General features: G+C 38.5%; 1 protein-coding gene and 3 long non-coding RNA genes across 17 annotated transcripts in view; 2 read left to right on the forward strand and 2 right to left on the reverse strand.

The window, feature by feature from the left end:
* Positions 1–1,008: 1,008 nt before the first annotated feature.
* LOC121892201 lies at positions 1,009–6,611 on the reverse strand. Of its 7 annotated transcripts, XR_006094327.1 has the most exons (7): positions 6,031–6,611; positions 5,114–5,139; positions 3,905–4,868; positions 2,827–2,917; positions 2,588–2,721; positions 2,346–2,458; positions 1,009–1,655 (listed from the first exon to the last, which is right to left on the reverse strand). It is a non-coding gene; the product is annotated as an uncharacterized LOC121892201 (long non-coding RNA). The 7 variants fall into 7 exon arrangements; XR_006094332.1 differs by lacking the exons at positions 5,114–5,139; positions 6,031–6,611 and having other exon boundaries at positions 3,905–4,013; positions 4,104–4,117; XR_006094331.1 differs by lacking the exons at positions 3,905–4,868; positions 5,114–5,139; positions 6,031–6,611 and adding an exon at positions 3,361–3,898 and having other exon boundaries at positions 2,827–2,912.
* A 641-nt stretch (positions 6,612–7,252) lies between these two features.
* The window catches only part of LOC121892194 (NACHT, LRR and PYD domains-containing protein 14-like), a 79,089-nt gene continuing 64,811 nt past the window's right edge, over positions 7,253–21,530 (reverse strand). For 5 of the 8 annotated variants that reach the window (XM_042405092.1, XM_042405088.1, XM_042405087.1 and 2 more), the window contains 3 exons: positions 12,417–12,590; positions 9,348–9,521; positions 7,253–8,315 (listed from right to left, as the gene is read on the reverse strand). In XM_042405092.1, the coding sequence (XP_042261026.1) occupies positions 8,303–8,315; positions 9,348–9,521; positions 12,417–12,590 (361 nt within the window). In that variant the 3' untranslated portion in view covers positions 7,253–8,302. Of the gene's footprint in view, positions 8,316–9,347; positions 9,522–12,416; positions 12,591–15,724; positions 15,732–21,530 lie in introns of all 8 variants that reach the window. The other 3 variants (XM_042405089.1, XM_042405093.1, XM_042405094.1) reach the window with 3 other exon arrangements.
* Positions 14,547–19,106, forward strand: LOC121892209. Its single transcript, XR_006094341.1, has 2 exons — positions 14,547–15,752; positions 16,292–19,106. It is a non-coding gene; the product is annotated as an uncharacterized LOC121892209 (long non-coding RNA).
* Positions 19,871–21,116, forward strand: LOC121892211. Its single transcript, XR_006094344.1, has 2 exons — positions 19,871–20,746; positions 21,034–21,116. It is a non-coding gene; the product is annotated as an uncharacterized LOC121892211 (long non-coding RNA).

The following is a 21,530-nucleotide window of genomic DNA, read 5'->3' on the forward strand; positions in this document are numbered from 1 at the left end:
TAAATGTTTACATGACATTTACACACCTGAAAGAACAGATGGAAAAAAAGAGTGTGAGTCTGCTGATCCTCCGTGGCTTTACTGATTATACGTTAACTGCCAACTGAAGAATGCAGCGCAGGCTCTCAGCTTATAAACCCCCAGCTGATCTCCTGCCTTTTACACTCCAAATAGAAATATATGAAATTGAATGGAGGGTCTGTTAACGTGTAAAATAGCAAGTTCAACATACCTAGGATATCTTTTTGTTATCTGGCTTCACTGAACCTAACATTGTCCATCCAGATAAATAGAAATATATGAAATTGAATGGAGGGTCTGTTAACGTGTAAAATAAAGTGCAAACATATAAAAGAAAATAACACAAGTCAGTTGGCAATTGCATGTTAATATCCTATGTGCCACATATATGTCAATACAAGTCCTAGACTCAATTATTCCACTAAGGAGACAGTGCATAGTAGCGTCTCTCTCTCTCACACACACAAACCTGAATACACTCACCCATAACAGGAAATGGCTTACTGACTGCTGTGTGTGACTGACATGCTGAGTGCAGACTGCAGCATAGTGTCCTGCTCTCCTTATTCTTCTACAGAAGGACGACACACTTAATGAGTTGTCCCAACACACACAGAGGTGCATATTCACACTTACACACTTGTACTTCCATACTTGTGAGGACTCTCAGTAACCTGAAACATTCCCTATAGCTTCTTATCTTAACCTTGTCCCAACTCATTGCCTACCCCAGACCCTTAACCTGACCCTTACCCAATTCTAACCTTCACACTAAACCAGATCTTAAAGAGACCCTTTAAGAAGGGAAGGGCAGACAAAATATCCTCACTTTCCAAAAATGTCTTTATTTTCAAGCTCTAAAGCTCAACTGGGTCTTTTAGGGGACACTGAATGTGCTGCAGCTGCTTGTTTTTTTGGGTCATGAATGTGATACAGACGATGTTTGTGCTGCAAGAAATCTGACGTCAAAGTGAATCCAATACAAGATGTTTTACTAATAACATTTTAATCCAATCTTTTAAACAGTCTGACCTCATCTGATCAAAACAACATGTCAATAAAGTTTCTATAAATATATAAATAATATATAAATACACTGAATCCTACTTGCTGTAGCTGTGCTGATCTAGATGTTAGCCTGACCTCTGACCTCTCTGGGTTGCAGCGAGTGAGAAGAAATTCCCTCCAATAAAGTAAAGACTGTTTCTCCAACCAAATAAGCTTCATGAGGTCACATTATTGATAAAGATAAATTACATATTATTAAACTCAATTATCATTTACATTTCCACAGGAAAAATACATGAATGAATACATTATAATATAAAATAACAATAAACTAGAAAAGGTGTAACTTTCTGTGAGAAATGTGAGTGTGCTTGCTTTAGCTGACAGATGGTGTTTCAGTACATTACCAAGAGCCCCAAACTCTTCCAATGAACCAGCTTCAATAGTCAGGACAGCGCCTCGGTAAAGGGTGACGGCAGGAGCATTTTTAATCAGCCAGCTGGAAAGTTCATCACTGAGCTAATTGAGCTGGGGAACTTTTTATTGTGACGCAACAGACCACTGACCCACATCTACGCCCTGGTGATCACACGCTTTCCTGTGGAGAAGTCAAATTAGCCGTATACCTGTGCGAGGGAGCGACATCATACAGAAAAAAGAAAGATACTTTGATATTTCAATTACTAAAAACAGCTAAATTGAATAGATGCTGCACATTTCATAAAGATGCTGCACATTCTTACATTTGAATGAAGTTTGTAGGTAAAAGCACGTGAGACTAGTTAGTGAGAGTCTGATTTGATAAAAATAATACAGAACAACCCCATAGAAAACCCTGTAGAATAACACACACACACACACAGAAAGAACTGCTTTGTGTTTCAAGAGTTAATACTCTGTACTGTACTATAGTGAATTAACAGAACAACTAAAAACATGCAGCTCGTTAACCTTCATCATTTAAAAAGCTCTGATTTGCACTTTTTCTTTTTCACATTCTATCTTTTATCTCCTCGCACAAACACACAAATACACACTTTTTGAATCTCTGGCCTGTGACACACACACGTAACATCAATATTTCTGTCAACTTGGTTAGAGTGAATCAAAACTGCAGTTCATATAATAGGAACATAGACATCCCTCTTCATCATTTCTTGAATTCAGGGTGAATTGACACAGAACCAACAAGAATATGACAAACTGGCCCTTTTCAAATAACACACAAAATCCTACAAAATATTATTATACTGTATGTATCCTTAACGCTAACTTAACACATATCACACCAGAGAAGAAGAATGAACTATTCTGACCTTGAGGGTGGTGTTTCAGCTTTTTAAAGTCTCTGTTTAGGTTGATAGTATGAATTTTCTTTCCATCTGTTCTAACAGTAAGATGGTCCAGTTGCCAGCAAACTTCCTGCAATCTGTAGACAGGAATGTACAGATCCCAATATTGGTAGTATGTAGATTTGATTAGATTGATTTAATCCAGGAGTTATTAATAGACTATAAAAACATTACAATGAAAATCCCACTTCTGTGTGTGATTGTACCTGTTGGTCTTGGAGGGGTTGAACTCATAAGATCCGCCAACGGCTTTCTGCATTCTCTCTGAATTAATCCGCCAAAGTTTTAAGGAGTGGTCCATCACACATGACATCATTTATTCACCCAAGAGATCAAAAACCTGCAGTTGGATGAAAAAAAACAACAACACATCTTAAACGCCATCTAGTTTTTCTGTGTTAGTGGATTATTCTTCAGATGGCAGCTGTGATTAGATGTTACTCACAGCACTCAGGACTTCATCTCGATGACCTTCAACGCCTCCAAATATCTCCACTAATGTGTCTGCCTGTTTGTTCATAGACGAAGGGCCTGATCTGAGGAAACAGTCACACAATATCACTGCCAGATAGTTTACACATTTCTGTATTTATGTGATCAATGAAGCTTATGAGACACCAGAGATACAGAGTCAAATGGACTGTTTGTTCATCAGCACAGTTTTACTGAAAACTGAACAAAAACTGGAGAGATATTTATTTTCCTCTTTACAGCTTAATTAATTGATCACTTGCAGCTGTTGGTGGTGACAGTGAGGCAGCAGCAGCACAGCTGAAGTTTCACCTCCTTCCAGCTTCCCAAATGCGTAAAGCTGCTTTTCCTCCATCACATATAATTTTACTCTGACCTCTAGAAACTTGTAACAGCATTTTTCATTAGTTTTAACTGATTGAAAAAACAAATAATCCAGAGGACTCAGTAAAATCTGAACACATAATACAGACATAATACACACATTTTTAGATTCAGCGTGACTTACACTCCCCGACGATATCATCATATGTGATGTGCATCGCGAATAAATGTCCATAAATCTGCTTAGAAATTAAAAAAGTCGCTCCCCATAAATTTTCTTCAGTATCAAGTAATCCAGTGATGTCTGTAGATTCATGGCTACAATGCAAACTGATAATAAAAAGGAAATGATAATAACTAAATCGGGATACTTTTAATGGCGCCATTTTGTCAACATGTAAACAAATATAGGCAAAAAAAAAACGGGGCTCAAGTAGTAGCTCACAGCTAACTCGCTGACTCCATGGCAACACTATACTTCCTGTTTATATCCCCCTAAAGCATTATGGGAAATGTTGTTCCATAACTGAGAGCATGATTATCCTTCAAATCAGTGATGTGTAAGTCTATCTGTTGTGAATTAGAGCTATTGGCTGGTGTTTGGTACCGACTGGTATCTCTCAGAATAACTTGACAGCAAAGAGCAGCCAATAGCAGATAAACTGTTCAGTAGTAGCCTGCTTTCACCAGCAGATGGCAGCGTTATTCTATTGCTGTGATTGACTGACCTGCTGCATGTAAACTCCTTCTGCTTCCTTGTGTACATGTAGTCAGAGATGTACCTGCACAGGTGACTCAACAGTCAACAAGTCTCAACAGTATGCCTGTATGAAGACTCTGTACATATGAAATGAATGTGGTGGACAATAAATCTAATGTGTTTATTTTGTACGATAAAGAATGAATTCTTCAATAACTAACAGTCACCAATGTTAAATCTTTGCTTTAAAAATCAAATAGCACTGAACTGTAGGAAGTAACGATGGGAATATGTTTTAATGCTGTTAAAAGATGCTGAAAATGAAAATAAAAACTGTGTTTACATTATGAAGGTGCCTTTTCAATGACACTGTGTACAGCTGAAGAAAGACTGAACTAAAAGTGTGTACTAGAGAGTCATTCCTGTGGTGCGTTCATGTGCTAGTGTGATAAAATGGACATTAAGGCATTCAGGTTTGCATCTTTTCAGAACAGTCAAAAGTTAAAGTTACCTTTAACTACCTTTAGAGTTTAAAAGTTAAAAAGGAAAATACTAATTTGGTCGCTTCATCAAATAAAAAGGCTGCTGTTCTTCAGCTGAGTGTCAAAACTCAGAAGACACAAGTTACTACAACACCTGAAAGCACCACAGAAAAAAACATCAGCTATCACAGAGCAGTCTTATAAGTTTTATATTATCAGCACTACTACTGCTAAATGTTTTGCATTTTTACATAAAAAACCTGAAACAACTTATGCAATGATGAAACAATGATGCTGGTTGAAACACTGACAGTCGATATGAACAGGAACATGTTCAGGGGCTGTAATCTCTTCTGCAATAATACAAGATGAAAAACTCAAAGACAGCAGACTCATTAATGCACTTACTGTAATAATGCAAATGTTTACACCAAGAGCTGAGATTGAACAAGCTGTGGAGAGAAAGTTTAGTCCTGGGTGCATCCAGCCGCTGGTGGACATTCAAAACACCTGAATAGTCAAAAGAAATACACTGAAAATCCAGAATTGGAGAACAAATAAGCTTTATTTACCACCAGCAGGCCTGAATTATATCAGTCTTTATATCTGACAACTTGGAAACAGGTGAGACAGGCTGTGGATGTCAGGAAGTTTGTGTTAATAACAGCAATAATACAATCGATTACACAATTCATCAAAAAAACAACAAAGATGTAGTGAAACTTTGCACTAATATGAATGACACTTGACCTCACCTGCAGGCTGATTGCTGCATTATTTGCTGAAAGATATAAAGAAATATGCACTGACTCAGTATCATGTCTTTCTTACACGAGAATAACATCAACATAAAATAGACACGGCGGTCTACAACACTACAAGGCCTATTCAAATATAAAATAGACACAGCGGTTTGTCTAATCAAACACAAAGCAGACAGTCTACAGCACCACAGGCAGTGACACAGACAGGTGCCGAGATGCGGAAAACATGGAGTCAAACAAGAAAAGAGCAGCGCAATTAAGAGAAAAATCTGAATAAATGAACAGAAATTGCTCTTTTTTGTATGATACTTTTTATCATCTTGTGCCCTCAAACATTTATCAAGGTTAACTAAATTAAGTGTGAAACTAAGCACTAATAATAGCAGTGGTGTGGTCAGAGGACAAGTCAGACAGGTCATTATAAAGAAATAAGATATACCGGAGGATAACATGCCATTTTATCAAAACAGTGTGTTTCATAGTGGTGTAACACAACAAACCACATTACATTCAATTAGAAAACTCTAAGATGGCATCTAGACAGCATATTTATGTTCTCACCAAAAAGAAACAATGCACATATCATACTGTAGATACATGACTCACACATATTTCTTTATGTATATTCTTTATGAGTTTTTGTTCATGTCATAAAGTATCACTGCATGTATCAAATACACGACTTACTCACTCTTGTTTTCTGCAGGAATGAATTCTCACAAGCAACAAGCAGCTTCTGCACAGGCTCATTCTCAAACCACACAGTCAACAGGTGACTGAACCACTTAGAAATGCAAAACTGGGGAAATCCACCTTATTCAAAGCCTCGGCGGGCTTGTGAGTCCCAGTACAAGATCCAGTTCATTATATAACTTCCATAAATTATGGAAGTGACATGTTTCACTCACCAAGTGTTGTCCCTGCTCAGCCTGCTGTAGTTTAGTGTAAATTAGTCCATTTGTGTCTTCCAGCATCCTCCATAGAACAAAATAATCCCAACAGGTTAACCAACTTTGTACATATCACGGTCCCTTTTTAAATCTTCATCCTCCTCTCCTTCATGGTGCCACTTTGTCTTTGTCGATGTTTATGTCCCGCTCAACACACAGCAAAGTGAGGTTGGATAGTCTGGCCGTTAGCCGCTGTCAGGCTAGTAGTGCTAGCAATAACGTTAGCTTGATGGTCCGCTTTTCTTACTCTCTCGCTCTTTGCGTTTTAATGTAGCCGATTTGTACTTTACCTCCTACCTAGATTTAAAAAAAAAAAAACACACATCACCTCGATCGTTAACTTGACAGTGTGCGACAACATGACGCATTCACGGACACACAGGCTGCTGGCTTTTAAAACTCCCGGCAGCCAAATAGAGAGGCAGGGGCCCGATTAAGGGGGTACTCAGGGGGTGGAATCAACGACAATACAAACATACAAGACGAGAACCTCTTGGCAGTGGTGGGGGCTCGTCTCTGATCTGCAGAAGACACGACGTGGTCTGAGTCTGACTTTTTATTATTCGCTACAATCAACACACAAACTTTACTTGTTATATCCAAAGATGATATTTCCTCTTCTGTTTTTGCTGATTAATGCTGTTACCTCTTCTTTAAAGTCCTTTCTGAAGATTATTTGAAGGTTATTTTGCAAAATGTTCCACTTTTTAGGTCCAAGTTTGAGATGTGTTCAGGAGCTCATTTTGGTGCAGCTACTCTCTCTCATACAACTTTTTTTTTCAGATGTCAGATGTCTATGAGTTGTTAACTGCTCCACCAAATAGTGATTTTTCCCTCAAAACTTCTCACATGGTTTCATTTCAATAAATGTTCAAATGATCCAATATTTCACCAAAAATCAAAGATTAGAGAAAAAGTCCGAAAACTGAAAACAGATTTGTGTATCAGAACTTTGTTTTTTCTTCTTTCCTCTCCCATTAATCATCTCACGACCCCTCAGATCTATCTGGTGACCCTTTGGAGGGGCCCAACCCCTAGGTTGGGAACCACTGGACTAAACTAGCTAACTGTATACAGGGTTCAATATTAATGTTTTTTTTATTATTATAGTTAATTTTATTTGCTCTTATACAAATTGTTTTATTTATTAGCAGTTATTAAATAACAACAAAGACTTAAGTTAATTGTCATGTTTAATCTTTATTTATTAAATGAAACAGAACAAACACACAGAGTCTCATAGATGTGAAGCAACAAATATTCTTGCATATCAGAAATGTTATGACTCATCTCCTATATTTCACTGAACACTAATTTCTTTTGATCAGCCCAGTTTCTTTCATATAATGAAATAGACTCACTAACCTGATGGCAAATACATTTTTAGACTCATTTCTATCCACTTCAAGTTTCCTGATTTCCCTCTTTAATGTTTCTCGTTCTCAAGAGAAAATTACATGCTGCACTGATTCCTCTATTTGACAGATCTCACATAATCCTGAGGGATGTTTGTTTCACGCATCACACTACTAGCCTTCTCAATATTACATATTGATATATAATATAAGTCAATATTCTCTGATATGTACAATCCTGTAAATTAACGGTTATAGTGTCAAGTGATTCTGCAATAATCTGCAGTGTCACTCTGGTTTCGACAGATACAGATGGTCACATGTCTGACAGTAAAGAGACATTTAAAACTTATATACATTTAAAACATATATGCAACTTATATACAAAGGCAGGAAAGTCTTACTAAACAAGCCTCTGCTGGAGATGATCCACATGGACCAAAATCCAGACTGAGACTTAGGTCCAGGAGGAGGGTGGAGGAGGTGGTTGAGTGGAGGAGTCTGGGTGTGTCTGCAGAGACTGTGTAGAAGGACAGAGCAGGAGCAGAGCAGTCCAGATACACTGATAATACTCTGTCAGATCCAGAGGAACACACAGGGATGATGGTGGACTTGACTTTGTGTGTGACAGTGGAGCTGTTCTCAGATCAGTTCAGACTGCAGCACTGAGACTCATCTCCACTTCTGATTCCTCTGTCAGTCACTGCTGGATGAAGCTCTCCTCTCCACTCTACCTCCCAGTAACATGGCCCAGTCAGAGTCTCTCTACACACAAGCTGCTGCTGCTGCTGCTTCAACCTCTCTGGATCATCAGGATACAGCTGATCCTCTCTCAACACGAACTCCTGGATGTTCACTCACTCTGACAGAGATCACTAGTTGTCAAATCTGATGAGAGGAGAAGAAACAACAGAGGTCATAAATCAGTTTTTAGTGAGACTCACTTCATCAACTGTCAGTCAGTGATGCAGCACATCCAGTATAAAGACCAGCAGGGACTTCAGTCCTGTTCAGACCAGAAGTGGAGCAGCTGTGCAGCGTAGCCTGCTTCCTCTCAGTTCTCATGTTAACGTGTTGGAGTGAACACACTGAGCTCCGATCTCACAGACCTGCAGAGACTTTTGGCATCAAGTCTGTTTACTCTGCAGATTTCACTGAAGTACACAGAGGAAATAAAGTGCAGAGAGTCATGAACACATCATTACTGCACAAACACTTTAGTGACACATTTACTGTTGTTACATGTGACCTGCTGTTAAAGTGAAAGCAAGAGTCTCTGTGTGTTGATCAACATCTTATCTGCTTTTGAAACATCATTTGACAAATAAAAATGGAGGCTGTCATTGAAAATATTTGGAGGAAACAAAATAAGTGATGGACAGATATAAAGATGTGATTCCTGGACTTCAGCAGAGGTTCTGGTCTGTATAAAGACCACATGGTTACTAAACGTAATCATGGTTCAGTGAAATCAGAGCCAGTGATTTGCAGGCTTCAGTCAGACTGATCTTAGAGCTCTGACAAAGATGAACTGATCAATTCTTTAGTGTTGAAATGAGAGAACAAACACTTTCAGATCAGATTTGATGGTACGACAGTTGGATGAATGAGGACCACTGTCTCTATACATCTTGTAGACATGAACAACAACAACAACAGTCATCTTCACATCGACTCAAACACATGATCACAACAAGCTTCTGGCTGATCTGATTGGCTGACTGTTCTCTCTCTCTCTCTCTGTCGTTGTGTCCGATCCTGAAGCCTGTCACCGTTCTCCTCTCACAGCTTCACTGAGGAAAGCAGCCACTGAGAAGGTTGGAGGTTCACCAGGAAATACTGGATCTTTGCTTTGATACTAACTGTGTTTAATACAAAACTGCTGAAACCAGCACGGACTGACTCCAACTCTCTACTCACATCAGAGTCTTCAGTCTACAGTCTGGACTCTCCTTAAGATCAGACAGCAGCTTCTTGTTTGAAGAACTCAAGGAGTTTTGACACAGATCCAGCACTCTCAGATGGGAGGGGTTGGACTTCACAGCTGAGACCAGAGAAGCACAGCTGATTTCTGACAACCTGCACCACCTCAATCTGAATAAAGAAGAAATCATGTAGTGTTAGAAGCAGATTATTGTGTTTGAAATCATTCAATGTTTCATAATCTGTTCAGAGCTGAAGAAGGTTTAGAATGAACAAGTTTAGAAAATGGAAACTCCAAACACCTGAACCCAACAAGATGCAGGTTAAAAACTGTCAAATTCAAACAGTGAAAAAGAGCTTCATTAATATTAATGACAACATGCTGCTACTTCAATAAACACACAGTGACTTAACAGTGAATTAGCCAGTGCAGCTTTTTCATCTTATATTAAATATGAAGACCAAAAAGATGCTCAGTGTGGATCAGTATAAAGTCTATGTGGTCACAGATGTTTTAATGTTATCAAAATTGATTTAAAATAAAGATCTGAATGTTTGAAAGTTTGTATCCACTCTGCTGAGGAAACTCATGGACTTCAAGTGGGACTTCATTTAAGATGGTGAGATTACTCAATCCCATTACTGGCTTCTATTTATCAAAACACCAGCTGGTCTCATTCGTCTAATTCTTTCTCCCTCTCAATCACACACACACACACACACACACACACACACACACACACACACACACACACACACACACACACAGTCAGAGGGCTACCAAGGCTGGATTGGGAGAACTGGTGTCTTTGACTGGGCCATAAGTCGTTAACTAACTCACTCCCCTGCCATCGCCCAATACTTGGACTTCTGCACTTAACCGTGTTCCTTGTTAGAGCCTGACACACAGTTCATATTTGGACATGATGTAACATGTCTGCTGCTGTTCATTATATTTTCATTTATATTTCAACTGTTTTTGACAGACAGCATTATATTGACAAAACATCTTTTATTTATGTAATGTTCATCTTTTTATTTGTACCACTGATATGCCTTAAGGCTGGACAATATCTCCAGTATATTCAGATGTTACATGATATAGAGCCAGATATTATCTGAGAGTTTGGTTGTAATTCTGTGATGTAGCTCAGTTGTCTGTAACTGTTGCTGCTCCACAAAGCAAGGTTAGTAAGTTTACCACATGACTTTAAAAATGGTAAAACTGCTGAAATTTGGTTTCTTATCATGAACTTGAATTGTGAATCATAATTGAATCATATCCAAATAGCTCATTCAAATGTTGCTTTACAGATTCAAAACACTATCATGATGATGTCATCTTTTCACACTTATCTGCCTAACTTTCTAATCCTGCTCTGTGGAACAGTCCTCTGGTTAAAAGCTGCTTAACAGCAAATGATGCCGTTTTATTCAACTGAACTCTTCTGTTCTGGTCACCTGCTTTGGTTTTCTAAACACTGTTTCATATTTTTAAATATATTGTTAGTCAAAAAAGGTGATACTGTATAGTTGATCATGTCAATATTTCTGAGCCTAAGTGCCTTGTACTACTATTTCCATCAAAAAGCCAAAGACAGTTTGAGAGAGAACGCTCTGTTTCAGCTTTTTGTTTAACATGCAATTGTTCTGCATGTGAAGTTTCCAACTTTATATTCAAATAAAAAGTCAAGTGCAATAAGAAGCTGTGTTTTTTTTCTTACATTGTAATTACATGATTGAAATATCAGTGATTTAGCTCTGTTCTTCATTCCTAAAGAACATTTTGTTCTGGTTTGCATTATGTGCTTGTAGCCAGCTTTGGACACAGATTTTATGAAGAATGACAACCAGGTCTATTAAAACCTTTTTCTTGACAAAAGTGCCTTTAATTGTATGTATTGTGACTATTCCTCTGTGTTTAACCTGATAAGTCAGTATTCATTTAGGTTAAAAAAAGGTTTATTAAAATGTTTGTAAAAAAAAATACAAACTAAATAGTGAAATCAAACAAATCTGTCAACTGTAAGATATTGTAAAAGAAAAAAAAACAGTTATATTAATAAAGCCATGAAAAACCAGATCATACTGTATTTTTCATTAACAACACGAAACCGTAAACTTTAGTAACAGTAAAAAAATGTTAATTTTACAGTAACTTAATGGCAACCCTGCTGCCAGTTGTTGAATGTTTTTACAGGAAGTTTTAACAGTGTGTGTGTAGAGGTGTGTGTGTTTCTACTGTAGCAGCCTGGTGTCATCAGGAGATTTAATGAAGGTAAACACAGTGAACGGTGGTGCGTAACAGCACTGCGCTCTGGCGCAGCACTTCTCAGAGGCTGCAGATTTATCAACATATCAGTCCTGCTGACTTCAGATGCTGCAGGGATTTAATGAAGTGAAGGAGAAGCTTTTCATACAGTAGAAACAGCTGTGGACAACAGATACTGTAACAATCACCCACATTCATTTATACATCACTGCACACTGATTTACTGACTTTCCTGCTTTAACCACATTAAACCTTATTTTCTGTGCACATGTTGGTTGGAGAGTGTTTAACTGAAATAAATGATTTATATTTGAAGCATTAATCTGTTGTTGCAGCACGTCTGCATCCAGTAGACTATTTAGTATGAAACACAGGCGCCTGATACTGTATCAGTAGCCTATGTGACGCTCACAAAAACAAAGGGATTTTATGAGGATGACGTATGACTGCAGCGTTCTACTATAGTCATACGTCATTGTTCAGTTTGAACAACAGCTGACATTTTTGATCTTTGAGCACAAAATTAAGTTATTTGTCCACAAATATTTGGTGAACATTGCGGCTAATCAACATGGTCAGAAAATGACTCAGAAAAATATGAAACATCTCAAAAATGCCAAAATACACTGGAGGGAGGCTTTAAATAGTATTTAAATGTTTGAAAACAACATTTGAATGTGTAAATCTGAAGGAGATTTTACCTCATAAAAATCATCCTTATGTCTGCAGTTTAGTGTCACCACAACTTTCACATCATATTAATCTCAGCACAGAAGTAAGAAATGGTGTCTGACCTCAGAGTCTCCAGTCTACAGTGTGGACTCTCCAGAAATTCACACAACTTTGTTCCTGAACCGTTGAGACTCTCGTTGAAGCTCAGATCCAGCTCTCTCAGATGGGAGGGGTTGGACTTCAGAGCTGAGAGCAGAGAAGCACAGCTGATCTCTGACAACCTGCAGCCCCACAATCTGAATAAAGAAGAAATCATGTAGCGTTAGAAGCAGATTACATGGGTGCAAGAGCTCCGTCTACAGACGGATTTCCATCAAAAGTGAATTATTTGTTCCATCATAGTCTGTTTATTTTTACCACTAACACAAAAAAGATTTTACTCTGCCACCACATTTCTGCTTTTTTCACTTTGTAAACAATTAAATGGCGAGGGAAAGAGACGTTCGTTGTTCCAGACATCAACGCTTGTTCCAGCTTCCTGCGGTTGTTTATGCATCGATTTATACGTCTGTTTTCTCCAAAATAATCAAAGGTATGGCAGTTTTATTTAATGTGCACTTATTTCTCTGTAGGGATGGGTACCGAAACCCGGTATTAAACGAGCCCTGAGGATAAATGATTAAAGACTGTAGTATTGATAAGCTCCGATGTTACCGGTTCTTTTATAAGCACTTTTTAATGTTTTGGTGTAATTTATTCTCAAACTGCAGCCTCTCCTCCACACACACACACACACACACACATAAACACAGACACACACAAACAAACACACACACACACAGACACACACAAACACACACACAAACACACACTCTCACACAAACACATACACACACACACACACACACAAACACACTCTCACACACACACACACACACACACAGAAACAGAAACACAAACACACACACAGACATACACAAACAAACACACACACACACAGACACAAACACACAGACACACACACACAAACACACACTCTCACACACACACACACACACACGCAAACACAAACACACACAAACAAACACACAGACACAAACACACACTCTCTCTCTCTCTCTCTCACACACACACAGGCACACACAAACACACACACACTCTCTCTCTCTCTCTCTCACACACACACACACACACACACACACACACACACACACAGGCACACACAAACACACTCACACACACAAACACAGACACACACAAACACACACTCTCACACACACATACAAAAACACACACTAACACAGACACACACACACACAAACACACACTCTCTCTCACACACACACACACACAAACACTGAGACGCACACACACAAAAACACACAAAAACACACACACACACAGACACACACACACAGACACACACACACACACAGTAAAGTCAGTGAACAGCAGATCACATGTGAAGTGAAGATTACTCGAGTTGACGACAACTACGCTCGTTATTTCTTAAGTGCAACAACACCTTAGCGAGTAAAAAGCCAATACTCTATCAATACACCTGATCAACAAGCATAAACATGTAGAAAAGTGATATTTTCAACTGCTCTGTCCGCAGTCTCTCATCCACCGCTGCTATGTTTTACACAACCACAGCGCGCTAGCTCGGCTAATAGCTAATTGTTAGCAACAAGCTAAAACTAAAGCTGTCTGTATGTAGTCTAACTGTTTCGCTTAGTTTTCCACCAATCTTCAAATTTGGCTCATTCTTGTAAACTCAGCTGCTGGCTGAGACAAAGCAGCCTCTCCTCTCTACCAGCGGTACCTGCAGCAGTCAATCACATCAGCAGCAGAAGGAGGAGGAGGAGGACAGGAGGAAGGACTGATACTGACTGATGTCTGTCTTCTTCTTTCTTTCTAAACTTCACTCAGTATTTTCATGTCAGGAATATTATTTATTTTATTGACATTTTACATTTGTTTTCAGAGATATTATTGAGTTTATAAAGTGACTTTGCTGTTGTAAACATGACTGTTGCAGCTGGGTGGCTGTGGCTCAGGAGGTAGGGTCAGGAGCGGGTCGTCTACTAATCGGAAGATTGGCGGTTCGATTCCCGGCTCCTCCAGTCCTCATGTCGATGTGTCCTTGGGCAAGATACTTAAACCCAAATTGCTCTTGATGGCTGTGCCATCAATGTATGAATGTGTGTGAATGATTAGATTCCCTGTGATGGGCAGGTTGGGACCTTGCATGGTAGCCCCTGTACCCATTCAGCGTATGAATGTGTGTGAATGGGTGAATGTGATTCGTAGTGTAAAAGCGCTTTCAGTGGTCGGAAGGCTAGAAAGGCCCTATACAAGTACAGTCCATTTACCATTTACTGTTGCTGCTCTAGAAACAATGTTTAGTTATATTTATAATATAAATAAATTCTAATCCTGTTCTGAATTTATTTTTAAAAAAAGAATAAATTCAGAACACAGTTTACGGCTCGACTTTAAGGCTTGTCCGATTTCCTTATACGACAAATGGAAAAGAAATGTATTTGTCCCACCACACAAGTTAAAAGTCACAAAAAAAAATCCTCACAATGTTTCATCTGCTCTGCACCTCTACTGTGCGCACTGAAAAAGAGGGATGATGCATCACAGACAGACAAAGTCTGTGACGAGATGTCAAGAGGCAGATATTCACATTTTATTACATAATGAAAAGGTCCAAACCTTCAGATGCACAAGAAAGAAAACGGAGAAAAGAGGAGGAGGAAAAGAAAGACCAATATAAGGTATGTCGTCTAATGTTAACATAGCTAGCTAAGTAGCAATAAAGCTAATGCTAGATAATGATGCTACGATAGCTGCTGGACTCACATATCGTTACAGATTGAAGGATATGAGACTGAATGACAAGCCAGTAGCGAGCTATCTGGATAACTGCTCCTTCCTACAACGTAAGGCTTTGTGCTGAAATTTCACTGACCAATATCAGTGATAATGGCTAACGCTATATCCATAAAAACTTAGATTTCTGCACTGGGTTGCACCAACTATGTGTAAGCTGGCATGAGCCACTTGGCATCGTAGCACATTGTAGTAAACTGGATCAATAGTGAAATATCATATCAATAAATTAGATCTCTACTGGATTACTGTGCTGCTAAATGGCAACAATTAGAGTTATGTTGTAACTTATCTCCGTGGTGAAAACTTTTATTTTAGTGATGCATAAATCACAACTTAGTGACAATAATTTACTTATGACTAAGTTTGAACTGACACACAGCTGGTGCAACAGGCTGCAGCAGTTGTTTGTCTACTCTGAAGCTACATGTTTTTGCTTGTAACAGGCTGATATCTACTCTATAACTGTCCAGATGCTCTCAGGAAATATCTGCAGAAGCCTCCAGCTGCTGGAGAAGTTACATCTGATCTCCCATCTACACCACTCTCTGAAGCAGGTCAGTTCAGCCACTTATTTGTGGTCTCTGTGTAACTGATAATACACTGCTATGTTGTCTTTATTATTATTATTATTATTAATATATTTATTATTAGTAGTATTATTGTTATTTGAATGTCACAGTTACAACTTGTTAATTTCAAGTCAAATATCAATATTATCTTTTATTAAATGGTTTCTTACATACTTGTGTTATCATGGTAACACTAGTGCAATAAAATATATTGAATCATAAATATAATTTCTATATTATAAAGGGAACATAGCTAACTTAAATACTAATCAATATTAGACTGCAACCATCTATATTTATTCAAGTTGTCTACAGGACACATTAAAGCTAGAATAACTTATTCCATCTAAAATAATTTAAACTTGGATTCTTGACCTTTTTTCACTCATGTAATTGAACAGTTCTGGTCAACCGTTATCTATAATTTATGCTTCAGATGTGTTTATTGTCTGATGTGTTGTCATTTATGAATCATTGTGTGTCCTTACTAAAGGATTAATAACTATATTTACATGTATGTTTAGATTTAACTGCAGGTGAAGCAACAACAGACACAACAGACACTTCTACTACTCTACAGCCTGCAGACACCATCAACTGGAACAGATCCTGAAGTATGTGAGTCCATCAAGGCAGCAGCTATAGATCCTGCTGACTGGCAGCCCTGTCTGATATGGTGAGGACAGAGATAGTCAGCAGAGGCCATATCAGCTAAAATAAGACTCGACATTTACAAAATGGGAGCATGGGAGAAGTTCCCATCACCACCACTTCTACAGAAAATAAGTGAATGGAGAGAAAATCAAGAGAAGTTGGTTGGGTATATTCCAAGAAAAAATTTTTAAAAAGTCTTTACTGCTTCTGCTGCAGCCTGTTCTCACAAAAAAAACTACAAACTAATCAGTAATTGATTTAATGACTGGAAAAATTGCAGTGAAATACTCAAAACCCACGAGAACAGTCCAGGGATCTCATTTGTTGAGTAAGCAGGAACGGGGCCTGAAAGAGGCGTACGCCACTTCCCAAGCAAAAGTTGTGATCTATAAAAACAAACTTGATGGGACAATGTGCGCACCTGCACCTAAACTCTTACCCATGCGTAGGAACATTTTAGAGGAAATCCACAACGCAGAATTGAAGAGAATTGAAGGCAGATTGTATAATAATCCTCTCACACATTTAATTTCACTTAATATCAAACATCAATTATAGATCCACATTATCAGAAACACTCAAACCAGCAGTGTTATCTGTACTTTGGCTTGTAGTGAGCCATAACTTCCATAAACATCTTTCAATTTGTAAAGATATAAAGCAACTCAGATCTTAAAGTCTGCCCAACATTTCATCAGTGCTGCCTCACCCGGAGCACAAAGGAGAGAGTCAGTTGTGGAGCAGCAGCAGCTGAAATGAATGATGTCAGGATGTGGCAGGTGGCAGGATTCTGCAAAGTCTGGGTTGCCTTTCTCCAATATTAGCTAAGCATGAAAATACTGATTGATTTTCACCTTAGCCACGTTAACTTACTGATGAAATGATCATCTTTGATTGTAGAAATCTAAGATGACATCAAATAACTTCAACAAACGGAACTAAAACATATTTACAGGACAGAGCGTTAATAGATTTTTAATATTTGGTTATACTGTGCATATATCACCAAGTATGAGTTCCCATGTAGTTTATATGTGTAAAATGGCTACAGTAAACACGGCTGTATTGTCAAGCACAGAGACACTGGAGACACAGCGGTGGCTGCCACACACACTCTGCCTTCTCCAGTCACCTCACCGGCTCATCTTCACCACCTGTGCTCACTGTGTCAATTAGAGAAATACCTGTATGCTGGATTTTGGAGTAAATATAAACTAATATAGTGTTTATTGTATTTTACATATTGAGTGAGTGGTGTAAAAACTACTTATACTGGTTAACTGGGAGCTGGCCCACTGCAGGGTGTGTTAAACATTTAACCAGAGATGTCTGACTTAACAATCCACAGGAATGTTTATTGAGGTTGTACATGGTTGTTTTGGGTTACACACATAATTTCAATACGTGTGAAAACGGGGAAATAAAAGGTTAAATGTCTGTTCATGCCTGTTGCGGTCCTTCCTCTGCTGCTGCTGAGCACAAGTGACAAGAGAGGCTCCGATACACTGACTCTCAACACTGATTGGCCAGGTGTCTAAAGACAGAGAGAGTGATTGTTGCGGCGAAAGAAACACATGTACATGAATATTCATGAAGGCTTTTGCATCATTTATGGTTGAATGTGGGCGTGTAGAGGGCGGGATATGACGCTGATCCATGAGCGCACATTTCCAGGTGGACTGTGATTTATAAAGGGAAATATACGTGCATTCATGTGTACGCATGGTTTTATAAATCTGATTATTTTTTGGTGCACGCCATTGTCAGCTTTTGTGCGCACGTACAATTTTAGTATGGATCCTACACACTGTTTTATAAATGAAACCCCAGAACATTGTGGGCACATGACATCATGGAAGGAGTCATCTATCCAGTGTAATCTATCAATAACCAAGTGCCAGCATCTTGGATGTTAGTAATAGGTAAAGGTAGTTAATAATAGTAATATTTAACAATTGATTCATTCTGTGAAACGTGATTTGTTTGTTTGAAAAGTAATTGTAATTTATAAAAATCTATATTTTTGTCTTGAAACCATTGTGGTGTCTGATGTTTGTTGTCCATATTTTTACTGTAGAATGAGCGGGTGTGTCATGGACTCATGGTTTGGGCTCTTTGTGTTTTTTCTTCTTTTGGTTTTCTGTGTTACACTTGTGTTGTCCAGTCTTTTTGCTCATTCATGTTATTTGAGTTGTATCTTTGAAAGACTGTATTAGATTATTGGTTAGCTTGTAGTGCTGTGTACCTAGGTTGATTTATTCAGAGACACTTTGATTTATGCTGGCTTGTTATTGAGTGCTGTTGTGTTTTCTGGGTTTTACTTTGCTCTGTGTTTCTCTTGTGTGTTCCTTCACTCCTCCTGTTTTCATGTGCTCCTCCTCTCACCTGCCCTGCAGTAGCCTCGTCGGTCCTGCCCTGCTCCTAGTGTCTTCCCCAGCCTATCAGCTCCCAGCCTGCCCTTGTATTGTGCCACCTGTTCCTTGTTGTCTGATTACTTCAGTTTGTATTGAAGTTCAGTTTTCAGTTCAGTCTTTGTCGAGTCGTCTGTTCAGTTAGTCAATTCTGTTCTGTCGTGTTTGCTCAGTTTCCTGCTCAGTCGATTTTTTTTTTGTATCTTGTTCTACTCAGCTCATCCTGCTTTTGTTTTTTTCCTGCCAGTCTTTGAAATAAAGATGCTTTTCTTCAGCCCTGCTTTCTGGTCTCTGCATTTGGGTCCACCTGCTCCTCAATGTATGACAGGGTGGTGATGAGGCAGTACTGGTGGGGTAATGTGGTTTGGGGGGGGGGGCACCAAATCCTGATCTCTCCTAGGGCACCAACATGTCTAGAGCCAGCCCTGCTGTCAGATTTATTAAAGGAAAGCTTTTACATTTTCAGAGTGAGTGAAGAAATCAGGAGAGAGGAGACAGAAGTGAGGAAGAATTGCAGGATGTAACTTAATGGTGTTGAAAGAAAAACAAGGAGAAAGTAAAGAAGTGATTGAAAAGGAAGAAGGTGCAACTGATTCAAGATTTAAAGAAACAGTTGAAGGAGTAAAGAGAAACACACAGAGGCAGCCCAGGCGTCAGGTGATGGAGAGACATGAACACATTCAAAGCAGGAGGCAGAAAAAACTGTTAAGGTCTGACTTCCACCTGTATCTAGATGAATTACTGTTCTGTAAATATGTTTAAAGGCACAATCTGTTATCCAAACTAAAGGACATCCTAACAAACAAAAGTCAAAGCACAAGATTCAAACCTGCTATAAAAGGACTTACAGATGTTTTAACACAGGTACTAACACTACACAACAACTCTGTTAACATGATGTTTCCTTCAGCTGTTAGAAGGTCTTTGACCTCAGTAACTGTTGTAAACACAGCACTAAAACTGACACTTTCAGTTATTAGGAAACAAAATGCTGATTCATCTGATTCATTTATAAGTCAAACTGTTGTCTTGATTTGGCTTTAAGTTTAAACAAATTAATTCCCCATCAGTCACTTTTGTTATGTTGTTATATTACAAACATTGATCTATATTAAGGACCATATAGAGGCTGAGAATCCAGATTTGTTTTTCAGATAGAGACTGATTGGTCCATCTATCATCCATAAGGCCTACGTTTATTTATGTGTTGTAAATAAATACTTTTAATATTTAAACATTAGGTTAATAAATATTGTTAATATTTGTTTAATATTTATTTACCTATTTTTTGTGCACTTGTTTCATTTCAGCTCAGTGTAGAGAAATACAGCGATACAGACAACCGCCTTACTGCGTATCTATGACGACACTGTCGACACCGCGTATCCGTATCTGTGACACGCCTGCTCCGTAACATAACTAGTAGTTTCAGGGGGCCTACCACCCCCCCTGAAAACAATCCTAGTAGAAACACTGTCAATCATTATTATTAAACGTCAGAAGGATGATCAATAATTAATCTATAGAGCTCATATTGAAACAGACTTTACAAAGTGCTTCACAATTCAGGATCAAATGAAAAGATCATTAACAGGGAAGTAATGGCTTGAATAAAATTCATTAATTGAATCATTTATATGTTGACACTGTTTGGATGCTTTCAACTGTTTGTTGGTCTGATTTCTACGTTCACAAACAAAATGAAAAAGTAAATTATTGTCATTTTTACTCTTACAAGTGACTTTTGTGGATGTGTAACAGTTAAAAAAGTCACTTTAATAATTCTTATTTATAATTTGTGTTTGTGAATTTTATCTCAATGAGGAATTTTTATTCATGAATGTTTCCTGTGGAAATGACCTTGCTGCACATCGTCCCTTCTGTCCCTCACAGAGCTGTTTTGCATTGCTGAGGGTAAGTTGTGTGGAAAAATGCTGCTGCACTATTTTATTGTTTTCTATGGAAATTGAACCGTTTATGTTGTAACATTTAATGCATATTGTTTACTGTTAATACTATAACTTAAACTAGCTGTTTCATGTTGTTTTGACCGTTAATATGAGTTTTGTAGATGCTTTTGTTTAACTTTCTTGGTGCCATTTGTATTACAGCAGGCTGTCCTGCGTCATGTAGTCAACGTAGCGCTGCAGAGATTTTAGCATCTATTTCCTGGTGTAAATTCTGTTATTTTGCATGTTTAGGAGCAGATGTGCAGGAGAGACCAGAAGGTGATTCATATGTGTTACATTGTCTTCTGCAGGAGCAAATAAAGGCTGGAAACCAATCCTTTGAGTCGTCTCGTTACATGTCCTTACCACATCTGTCACACATGGACAAGTGAAAGATAAATTTACTTGTCTGAAGGACAAGTGCCTCAAAAAGTTAATGTGGAGCCCTGCATGCACACCTGTCACCTGCTGTTTTGGTTCATGTATGTGCAGCAGTGCAACGTGTAAAAGGGCTGAGTGAATATAGATCAACTGGTGTGGTGATTAATAAATACTCTCTCAGCCAGTCACATCACTGGTCTCATAGCTGTGAAACACTTGTGCCAATCACAGTTAAACGTGATAACGACAGCTCAACAAACGGAAAGCTTTTCTTCAGGAAATGTCTGGATGGTTCAGAGCGTCACGACATGAACACACATCACCACAAATCTGCAGCCAAAGACAGATGGAGCAGTTTTTTCATCAGT

This window comes from Thunnus maccoyii, chromosome 24, assembly GCF_910596095.1.
Source record: "Thunnus maccoyii chromosome 24, fThuMac1.1, whole genome shotgun sequence".
In the NCBI taxonomy this organism is placed as follows: domain Eukaryota; kingdom Metazoa; phylum Chordata; class Actinopteri; order Scombriformes; family Scombridae; genus Thunnus; species Thunnus maccoyii.